The 10901-nt window shown below is 34.1% G+C and overlaps 1 protein-coding gene across 3 annotated transcripts; it reads right to left on the bottom strand.

The window, feature by feature from the left end:
• Positions 1–521: 521 nt before the first annotated feature.
• LOC128031414 (microtubule-associated protein RP/EB family member 3) lies at positions 522–10163 on the bottom strand. 3 transcript variants are annotated; one of them, XM_052619666.1, is made up of 8 exons: positions 10043–10136; positions 8007–8230; positions 7679–7802; positions 7350–7495; positions 6467–6665; positions 3707–3840; positions 3240–3392; positions 522–2597 (listed from the first exon to the last, which is right to left on the bottom strand). In XM_052619666.1, the coding sequence occupies exons 3-8, from the start codon at positions 7797–7799 to the stop codon at positions 2535–2537; spliced, it is 816 nt and encodes a 271-aa protein (XP_052475626.1). In that variant the 5' UTR covers positions 7800–7802; positions 8007–8230; positions 10043–10136; the 3' UTR covers positions 522–2534. The 3 variants fall into 3 exon arrangements, with proteins under 3 accessions (XP_052475626.1, XP_052475625.1, XP_052475627.1); XM_052619665.1 differs by lacking the exon at positions 8007–8230 and having other exon boundaries at positions 10043–10163; XM_052619667.1 differs by lacking the exon at positions 8007–8230 and having other exon boundaries at positions 6509–6665; positions 10043–10163.
• Between the last annotated feature and the right edge of the window lie 738 nt (positions 10164–10901).

The following is a 10901-nucleotide window of genomic DNA, read 5'->3' as shown; positions in this document are numbered from 1 at the left end:
AATAGCCACAAAGAATCTATTTTTTATTTATTTTATTATTATTTTAAATTAAACAGTTTATTGAACCTTTTGACAACATCATATGTGATACCTCAGGCCTTTATGGCATATACAGTAGTAATGATATAGTGAGAATATGGAGCTCATGCTCAAGAAGAAAAAAAAACATGAATTTTGTTCAGGTGCAGAAAATTAGCAAAAACATGACATTTGGTGCAGTTGTTGATATTTATGTGGCCAGAAAGCAAGACAAATTTGTAATAGCTTGTAAATGAATGAGATCTTTATAACACTATAGCAGACTACTTACCAAAAATGCATATAAATAGTTGTCAATCTATCCCCCGGTTTCACAAACAAGGCTTAAGCTAGTCCCAGACTAAAATGCATGTTTGAGCTGTCTCAACTGAAAATGTCTTTCTCTGACATCAAAATTTAATTGAAAATTAAACTATATTTTTCACAGATTGATTGCAGTGACATACATTATATGCAGTTTTATGAAATGCATGGACAAAATCTATTTTCACGAATGTTTATTTACTCAAAACGATTTATGCAAACACAATTATAGCCATATACTGAGACAATACAAGATGACTCAGGTTCTCAACACAGAGAGAAGTAGATTCAAACAAATGACATCTAGCGTCTCTGTTTAGTTAGATCAGGGCTTTTTACAAATCTACGGAGCCCTGCACATGACATGCAAGAAAAAATAAATAAATTGTGCGAACGATTTACTAATTCGTTCCCTCAATGTACTAAAACGTGGACGCAATATTAATCGCGTGCACATTTTAGTACATCGAGGGAACTAATTAGTAAATCGTGCAGATGATTTAGCCAACTATTTTTTCTTGCATGTAATGTGCGGGGCTCCGTACAAATCTGATATGACTTACAGTTAAGGATGCACAGCCCATATGCTATTCAATAGCTGAGCGAAATAAATACAAAACAAAACACATAAATGCAGCAACTCTAGCAGCAAACGTCAGTTCAATTAGACATGACATCATCTGTTCAGTAGTATCACATGTTTGACTGCCACTAAAATAAAATGTCCACAGTAACAATGAGTACTGTCCCTCATGCTCAATGGCTGAATATGAACTCTAGTTAAGTATGACGGTAATACAACTTTCCATCCATTTAGTGAGTTTCCATTTTGCAGTCTATGACGTGTTAGAATAATGTCACAATCAAGCACAACAGAAAAATATGATTTTCAAACCATCAGTCATCACTTGTCAATGTATAACATTTACATGCTCCCTGGGTACAAGCAAAACAACCTGTGCCATAAGTTACATTTTAAAGCCTTGCTGACATATTTTAATGTTTATTATTATTATTATTATCATTTAATGTCACTGGCTCATCCAGTTGATTAAAAGTATAAAAGTCCTCTCTGCAGCTCAGCATTTATTTTTTCATCATGTCACATATTTCTGGGATTCTCATAGTGTCTGCTATTCTTAGTCATTTAAGATAGTTCACCTAAAAACGAAATTCTGTCATTATTTATTCACCTTCATGTAATTCCAAACATGTATGATACTTTGGTAGAACAATGACATACAATGAATGGAAACCAAAGCTTTTAAGCTTCAGTAAAGACACAGAAGCACCTTAAAAATCAAGTTGTGCATTGAACTTGTGTGCTCTATTCCAAGTCTTCTGGAGATTCTGATACCTTTGTGTGATCTACAGACTGAAATTAAAGTTATTCACTGAAAATCTTGACATCTTCTCTAGCTCTAGTTGCTGCTTTCATTAGAATTCATGAGCTTCATTAACTTGATGATCACCTGGTCACATCTGTACCTGAAGCTCATAAAAAGCTTTAAGAAGACCAGGAATATAGTGTATGCATTTCATGGACCACTTTTATGGTTCATTTGTGTCCTTTTTCAAGAATGAAAGCTTTAGTCTCTATTTGCTGTAATTCTATGGAAACCAAAAGCCTTCTTCATTTGTTCCACGACAGAAAGTCATCTGGGTTTGAAACAACATGAGAGTGAGAAACTGATAACAGAATAGTAATTTTCCATCATTTAAAGTGTACAGTCAGTGAGAGAGGCAGACTGAAGCTGGAGACACAGATGGATGGCATGATACTGATCATTTCATACTGAATGGAGCCGGGACAAACCTTAAAGAAAATGTGTATGAAAAAATGTCTTTAAAAACGTCTTTCTCATCTCAAATATTTACATTTTTTCAGGTAGTTGTGCTACCCACATTCTGTAATACCTTTTTCTGTTGTTCATTCTCAATGTCGATCTGTAAAACATGCTGTGACGGCTAGGATGTGTCGTGGTTGGTGCTACTGTCTGGATGGGGGTGAGGACGGCGAGTGTTTGTTGATACGTATGTAGTGCATAAACCGGCGTCAGAGGACAAAGATTTCGAGTATATATGGTGAGCCCACAGATTTGTAGGAAACTGAGAGGATATTAACAGCGTGCAATAGATGGGAGCCATTCAAAGTGGTGGGGAGGGGAAATGGTGAAGGGTCACGATGATGCTCAGAATTCGTCCAAGTGGGCCTGCTCGTCTATTTCATCATCTTCTGGTGGGGCAAAGCCATCCTGTACAAAAAAAAAATTGGCATTTTTAGGATGATCATGGTATTTCAACACTGCACAAAACTCTGTGTAAAATTTTGTATATTTCAATATTTTATTTGTGAATTATGTTTTTATTGTGAATTATTTATTTATTATTTCCTGGGGAGCATGTCATTAAACTAGTTATCTTTATTTTAGGTCACAGTTTCATAGTGGCTCTTATTAAAACATCAATAGCAACAATAGCATTATGGTTAGTCATTTCATTTCCATTTCGATAAACTGATTTTGATTCTGAAGACTCAACATGGCATTTTTCATATATACACATACAGTTGTCAGTAAATTTTGTTGGATTTCAGACAGCTAAGAACTTGGATGGTGCTCAAAATTTGATTTCCAAGGTGGTGAGGACTCGTGAGCATAATGCAAAATTATGTTTATAATGTGTTTTTACCATAACTGGCATTGGAACTCAAATGTAGTTCTTGTTGAGTCATGTTATGGCACCATCTTTCTGTTGGTTAATCCACATGACCAACTTGGAATTAGTCGACAGCCGATGCAAACTGATATTGATATCGCAAATTATGAATCAACCTGACAAATATATATGTCAAATAACTAGAAAAAAAAAGATATAAACCATATCATTGACAGTACCTCTGTGGCATACAGAATGTCAATTATCCTACTGATAATGGGGTTGGTTTCATCCTCTTGTTCTTGGCAGATCAGCTCAATGTCTCGAAGTTTGCTGAAGTAGAAATCTCTCTCCTTCTCCAGACCATCTACAGTTAACTTCAGCTCCATCAACTTCAATAAAACAAAAAAGACTAAATGTAAGATACTAATCAGAACATAATCATTCCTTAATGGGAAAAAGTCAATATGCTTAATATGATAAGACAACCTATATGCAGACTTAAAAATATATAATAAAAAATGCAATAATCTGAATAAGTGGGATAGCAGATGAAGGAATGGTCTGAAGAAAATGGGAGAAAAGAAAGATAAAAATGAAAAATGCAAAATCTACCTACACTTTTCTTTCTATTCAATTTCTACAATCTCCAATCCAAAGTGCTCCGAGGTAGAGTAAGTCTTCCTTACCCTCCCAGGGACTCTACCTGTTGATTAAGCTCCATGATTTCAGCATCACTTCCCCCATTTCGGGTGTGTGTGGGGTTCTTCCTTATGGTGGTGGTCACCCTCTGTGGTGTGGGCATGTTTTTAGGTACTGTTGGCGATGTTCTCTGAGGCCCTGAAATTGGAGATGTTTAGTTTAGTAACAATAAATGGGAGCCGTTCAGAAAATGTACAACCTAATCCATGCAATTTTAGGGTTTTGTCATTTCTATCAGCTTCTTTAAACACATTTAGCTCTGTTCCATACTATAGTGGGCCAAAACGGACCCTCATAAGTGACTGATCTGAAATGTCCTACAAACAGCGCTCTTCATGAGATCTCAAATAATGGTCAATTCTGTATTCTGTTTGCCAACTTAAGTGATTTTTTTCTTTGAGTAAGCGTATGCCAATGGAAATTTAGGGATTGCCTTCACATATACAGTATATATAGATATTCAGTACCTTGTTTTGGCCAGAACTGCATAAGGCCATTTTGCTGGGAATTTTTTTTTCCATCCTCAAGAGTGAGCCTATGATGCCTATGAAGAAAAAGTTCACCCAAAAATGAAAACTCTTCTTGAAAATGTACTCACCCTTATGCAATACATGATGTAGATGAGTTTGTTTCATCAGAACAGATTTGGAGAAATTTAATTAAAAAAAAAAAATCCTTCCTCCTTCCTCTCACATTAATTTACACTGATATATGAGCTTGATCTGTGCATATTTCTCTCCTGATTCAGATGAGACAACTTTTTCACTGAAGAAAGCAATATTATGGATATAGGACTTAATTATGAATTTAATTACTACAAACATTTTACAAGACATTAATTGATTGAATGAAGTTGTGCTTTGGATTTTTGTGGAGTTTTTATCAGCTGTTTGGAATCCTATTCTGACGGCACCCATTCACAGCAGAGGATACATTAGTGAGCAAGTGATATAATGCTAAATTTCTCCCAATCTGTTCTGCTGAAGAAACAAACTCATCTACATCTTGACTGGCCTGAGGTTGAGGACATTTTTAGCAAACTTTCATTTTTTGGTGAACTATTCCTTTAGTGCATTCTAAGGAGGGAGCTCACTAGGTTTTAGAACAGAGCTAATGATTCACTAAAATGAGCTAAGAGGTTCAGTAAGCTCAGCCTTTAACAAGCTACAGCATGGGCTGCTTGTCACCCCATTACTTTGGTTAAGCCTGTGTGTGTGATCAAACTAACTGTTTCAAAAGCCTGTTATCTGCTTCATATCTGGCAGGTTTAACCAAGTCAGGAAAGTGTGACGAGATGTGACTACAAACTAAATGGAGGTCACATTCTCAATCCACCCCAACGAGCACAAAAGCAGTCAACTGTCAGCACGCTAGGACACCCCTTTTGTACCTCTCTGGGGACTCTATGTTTCCAGTTCTTGGCTGTTAACCCTCTATTGCACAATTTCGCCTCAGGGTAACCCTTTTCCATCACTTTTCAAACCAAAAAGATGTTAATAAAGGGTTGTTAATGAAGGGATGACTTAAAAAAAATTAATAGTTTTTTTTGGTGTAACTTCATCCTGGTGCTGATTTTAAAATCTTTCTCTGGTCAAGGATGAAATGTATTACTTTGCTTAAAAAAAAAGCCTAAAAATAAGATTAATATTTATTAGTGAATAAAATGCACTTTAAAAGAGTCAGTATTTTATAAATTATATGTAGACTACTGTTTAAAAGTTCTCACCTAAGGGTTTAAAAGAACTGTTTTCTATTGTAATATATTTTAAATAAAATATAATTTATTCCTGTGATGTAAAAGCTGAATTTTCAGCAGGGATAACTCCAGTCATCAGGGTCACATGATCCTTCAGAAATCACTCTAATATGATATGTAGAAACATTTCACACACACACACACACACACACACACACACACATATATATATATATGTATATATATATATATATATATATATATATATATATATATATATATATATATATATATATATATGTGTATATATATATATATATATATGTGTGTGTGTGTGTGTGCGAAATAAGTATTATATAAAAATGTAAGTATTATTTTTTTACTAACCCAAAACTTTTAAACAGTAGTGACTTTTAGTATTAACTATAAAAATATAACTTTTTTTTTTCTTTAGAATTCACAGAACATTAAAGTGACATTTCTATAGTGAATACTAAGAAACCCATTTTTATAGTTTCTGTAATAACAGTTTGTTTTATTTTTGTTCTGTTTTTAATATCTTTTTATGAATTTATTTATTTCAATTACCACATGATTTCTTTTTATTTCTTTTTTTATTTTAGTTTTTAATTTTTATTTTCATAGAAAATGTAATCAGTCATGTTTAAGTGATGCAATAGAGGTTTAAAAGAAAAGGAATGTTTTTTTTATTTGTTTTATTTTTGGGAGGTAACTTATTTCAGGTGACTATAACTTTATAATGACCAATAAAGAATTTGGAGGGACTGAGGGATGAATAGGACTGACCGAAGTGACACTAAGCAAGCTATGACCCTTCAGGATGGCACATGAGAACTGATTTTGGAAAACTGTTTGTTAGTACTGCACTAACAGAGCAACACAGAGCTGTTTAATGCTGAATTCATTGTTTTCTCATTGATGAAAGCTTGGGCATGGAGTAAATCATTCTGAGGCCTGTGCACATCCAGCTGCTTTGCAAAGCATGTTGTCAATCAGTAGAGCCTCAGCAATCAATGCAGCAAATTTGCGGCAAAATCTCGAGGTTACCTGAGGAACCAGTTCTCTTGGGTTTGTGGGAAAAGTGTTCACCTGGATTTGGTGGAGGCGCCACATCTTGGCCCTGCCTAGCTTGAATGGGATCATACTCTTTTCCGTCATAATTGGCATCAAAGAATTTTTTAAACCACTGGATGAATTCAAAGTTGTCCTGGAATTTTCCTTTCACTAATTTTTCCACAGGAATTATCTGGATAACACAAGGAAAACAAATCAGCATCAGCTGTAATCATGAGGGGTAATTTTGATGTTAAAATCCTTTCTCCTATCCTAGGAATTACAGAATACAAAAGCATATTTGACAAAAAACATTAGACACATATATTTTCAGCTAACCTGACACCAAAAATCAGCACACTACATCATATAATGCACACTACATCAATATATCAGCCTTACCTTTAATAACTCATTTACATTCATAACTATTTAACTAATGACCTGTTGAGCGATATCTAGGCCTAATGTTGGATATTGATGAAAATTACTTCTATTTTTTTATTAAAGATGTCTGTATTTTACAAGTACTAAGGTGAAGGCCTTACTCATGAATATTAATTAGCTTCATACTATGGTAAATTGATGGTTCATGAATATTAATCACTGTTCATGAAAACACGGGTACAACCCAATTAATTAATCAATCACATCCCTTAATTTTCACATCAACAGTCTGCTTTTTTTGTTTAAAACATGAAATGTGACATATAAACAAACATGCCTTCTTTCAATCAACTGTTATTGTAGTTGATATTTTTTACCAAATGAACTGAAAGCTTTGATTTATTTTTTTAATTGAGTAAAGCTAAGTTAAAAGAAAAGTTTGAAGTAAAAAGATGTGCATCGAAGCAAATTCTCCAAAGGGCCAACTAACTTTATCAACGTTCATCCTCTTGAAAGCTGCCTGGAGAACTTTGAAGTTGTGTATAAACTCCGTCTCCAGCTTTGCTTGAAATTTCACTTTCTTTAAAAGAATACACCCTGGGAACAGCATGTCCATGAACTGACAATAAGCTGCCCCTGAGGACAAACAGCGAAAGAGAACATGGGTCAACAGAGCTCATTCATTGCATGATGAGAAACAAAAAATAAATTATGTGTAGTCTTATATAATCTATAGTAGAGCAGAAATAAAGAGTATGCTAGTGCCATTCATGACATAAAAGACAGAAACACTTAGTGAAATAAGGCAGTAGAACCCACCTGAACATAATTGTTCAATCTTGGTGTAGGTGAGCTGAAGGGAATCGTTCACCCACGCCAGCATGTCATGTCGGCTCAGGTTCTCAATCGTTACTGATGTGGCGTATACATTCACTGCCATCTCCTACAAAGGATAAAAACAACAAAGTCTCTACGCACCTAATTACACTTCTTTTTAATACTTTGATATCATACAGCATGTGACTATATGTTTAAAACGTATAATTCCATATATTTTAATCAAGTTTTTATATCTTATATAAATGTATATTTATTTCGTGTTGAAAGGATTCATTTGGTTGGATAGCAGGTAAAGATGGTATCATACTCATGCTTTAAATAATGTCACTGTATCTGGATTGAATGTGTTTCGGTTTGGTTAATCAGAAGTGTTGTTCAGTTCTGTTCTTCAGTTCTCACTGCATCATTGAAAATTGTAATAACACTATACATTTTAATCCTCCAAAGATAATCCATCCAGATTAGTGTTTCAGAGATGTTGTTAACCATGCACATCTGGTGCACCCAGTGGACTGCGTGATGGAAATGACACTGTAAAACACACACACACATCTTCTACAGAGACACAATATGTGTGTATTTCACTGCATGAAATTTGTAAAGCTTAGATTCTTCAGTACTGGGACAAAATCCATGTATTGAATTGTCAGCAAGGTCAGTTTTTTTATTTATTTTTTTAGGTTTTGCAAACTAATAGTACATTATTTGAAATGTAAAACTTTTAGAATTTGAATTTTTAAAATGTTACATTTTTTGAATTTAGAATTTGAATTCTTGTTTGTGTATTCTAGAAATGCAAATTTGTGTGTGACATCGTGATTTATAATATCATGTTATATTTCATGGTGTGACACATAAAACATCATATGATATTATTATGATATTACCTGATTATAAAGGTTTTCATGAATATCTGTTGCCGACAAAAAAGTTTGAGGTAAAATTGTGAAAACTTGTTTATAAAGAAGACATTTTTTAATAACCCCTTCTTTCTGCCAGGACGTAATAATGTTTCTTCTAAATATATCGTTATTACTAAGTTCTAACATATGACAATGTTAATGTATTTGGTCTTGTCGGAAATGATCTCCTACCCTGCTGCTGCAAGCAAGTACAGGAACTTGCTACTGCTAATATATACATATCCTGATATGGTGCTGTGAGTGTTTAAGACATACAAACAGCATATAAAATAACCCATAGCAGATAAGTGGAGCTGGGGAAGGTGGAGGGTTTCAGAGGAACTCTGAAAACGCGCTACAATTCTCAAGCGAATGCTAACCAGCCATTTAAATGTAAAGCAGCAAGCTCATTGGCTGCATATGCAAGATGAACCAATCAGATTGTGACAAGTCATTAAATGCTAAGAATATCATCAGTTTACGTTAAGGACCCATCAGTCTGCACAATCTAGAGTTTCATGACAAAACTTGGTATTTACAGTCAGAGAACAGGTGGTTTCAGAGGCATAGGGATTTTTTTTATGATATATATATATATATATATATATATATATATATATATATATATATATATATATATACATATAAATAAAATGAGCAGTAAACAAAACCAAACAGTCCTTTTGTTTTGTAATATCCTAGAACATTCTCAGCTCATCTCCAATTAATGCTGGCAATGCCATATTAAAGTCTAATGACAGATAAAGATGCAGGACAGGTTTCCCCCTCACACTTCAAGAAGCAGAAGAGAAAAAAAAAACAGTTTGAAAACTATTATTGGCACTCTACTTATGCTATTTTTCCTAATAATATAAAAATATACAGACCTAACTTATGTATTGTATAATGCTGGTCTGAAATGAAGAAATGAAACAGTGATTGACACATGCTTGTTTTATCATCAGTTGCATAAATTCAGCCTCATTTGATCGTATTTATCTTATTCGTATTTATTACAAACAAATGTATTCGTTTTATGTTTATTTAATCCTTTGCTGCAAACGACGTCTTAAACTGTGTTACAGTATCTTCTAACACGATGGGAGTCACTCAGGCCCTATAGCGCGCGCTGTTTATCACTGATATGGGCATTTTTTGGCCTGTACGCCAAAAAAATGCAGATAAATTTTGCGTTTAGCTCTATAAAACAGCACACTGGAGCCTGCAGTGATATAATGCATGCGAGTCCGCTGAACAAACGGTCCATTATTGTGACAGTTGCTCTTCAGGCCCCGCCGCCGTAACATTACAAGAGCAACACCACACACGCTCGAGCCATAAACACATAATACACTGACCAAAGAGGCTACAGCACCTATTAAATGTCATACAGTATGAAGAATACATTTGAATTGTAATATGTCAACAATATTCTACTCACTGTATTTTGACTGCGTCCTTTCCAATGTTGATATTACACTGGCAGAATGCAATCCGCTGCTCTCCGCCGCTACAGTGGGTTGCCAGATATGCGCTGCTGCCTAGTTACGAGCAACAGCGCCACGCGCTCCTGCAACACACTGTCCGCCTCTGCGCATGCGCACCGCCCCTTCAGCAGAGACGCATTCCTCCATTTCTTTGTGAAGAACTGAAGAGCAGCACGTTATCAGTTTGCGTCCAGTGTGTTTCTGTGTAGCTGTACTAATATTATGTCAGATTTTCAGATCGATTAATTCTACGCATAATGGGTATGAGAAAAGCTCAAAATAAATACATGTCTAGGCAAACTCAACCTTTGAGCATTTTAGAAATAAGGAAGAATGATTGAACAGGCACAATAAAAATACAAAAATACAAGCAATTATAATATAACCTATGAATACAACGATTTGTATTTTATTTTTAATTATTCAAAGTGGCACAAAAGTAAAACAAAAAGATTGAAATAATTGAAAGAAAAACACCCATATAAATCTATACCTATCTATCTATCTATTTTTTTATTTCAAACATTTTTTTGTCATATATATATATATATATATATATATATATATATATACTTCTACAGCATTATCTAAAGCATAATTTCAACATTTATTAAAATATAAAAAATCAACATTCTTAAAATTAGTTGTGCTTGTTAAAATAGTTAATGTACCGCGAATTAACATGAATAGCAACAACTATTTTCATTAATTAACATTAACAAAGATTAATACACTGTAATAAATACTATAATGTTCATGGTTCGTTCATGTTAGTAAACACATTAACTAACATTAACATTTATTCAATAATAC

The sequence above is a fragment of the Carassius gibelio genome, chromosome A17 (genome assembly GCF_023724105.1).
Source record: "Carassius gibelio isolate Cgi1373 ecotype wild population from Czech Republic chromosome A17, carGib1.2-hapl.c, whole genome shotgun sequence".
NCBI classification, from domain to species: Eukaryota; Metazoa; Chordata; class Actinopteri; order Cypriniformes; family Cyprinidae; genus Carassius; species Carassius gibelio.
Note: the sequence above shows the minus strand (reverse complement) of the source record. Positions and strands in the feature narration are given on the sequence as shown.

Coding starts and splice junctions, on each gene's coding strand:
- LOC128031414 (XM_052619665.1), bottom strand. CDS start 7,799: ATGGCAGTGAATGTATACGCCACATCAGTAACGATTGAGAACCTGAGC. Junction 7,496..7,678: donor GATTGAACAATTATGTTCAG/GTGGGTTCTACT, acceptor GTTTGTCCTCAG/GGGCAGCTTATTGTCAGTTC. Junction 2,598..3,239: donor ACATTCTGTATGCCACAGAG/GTACTGTCAATG, acceptor TTTTTTGTACAG/GATGGCTTTGCCCCACCAGA.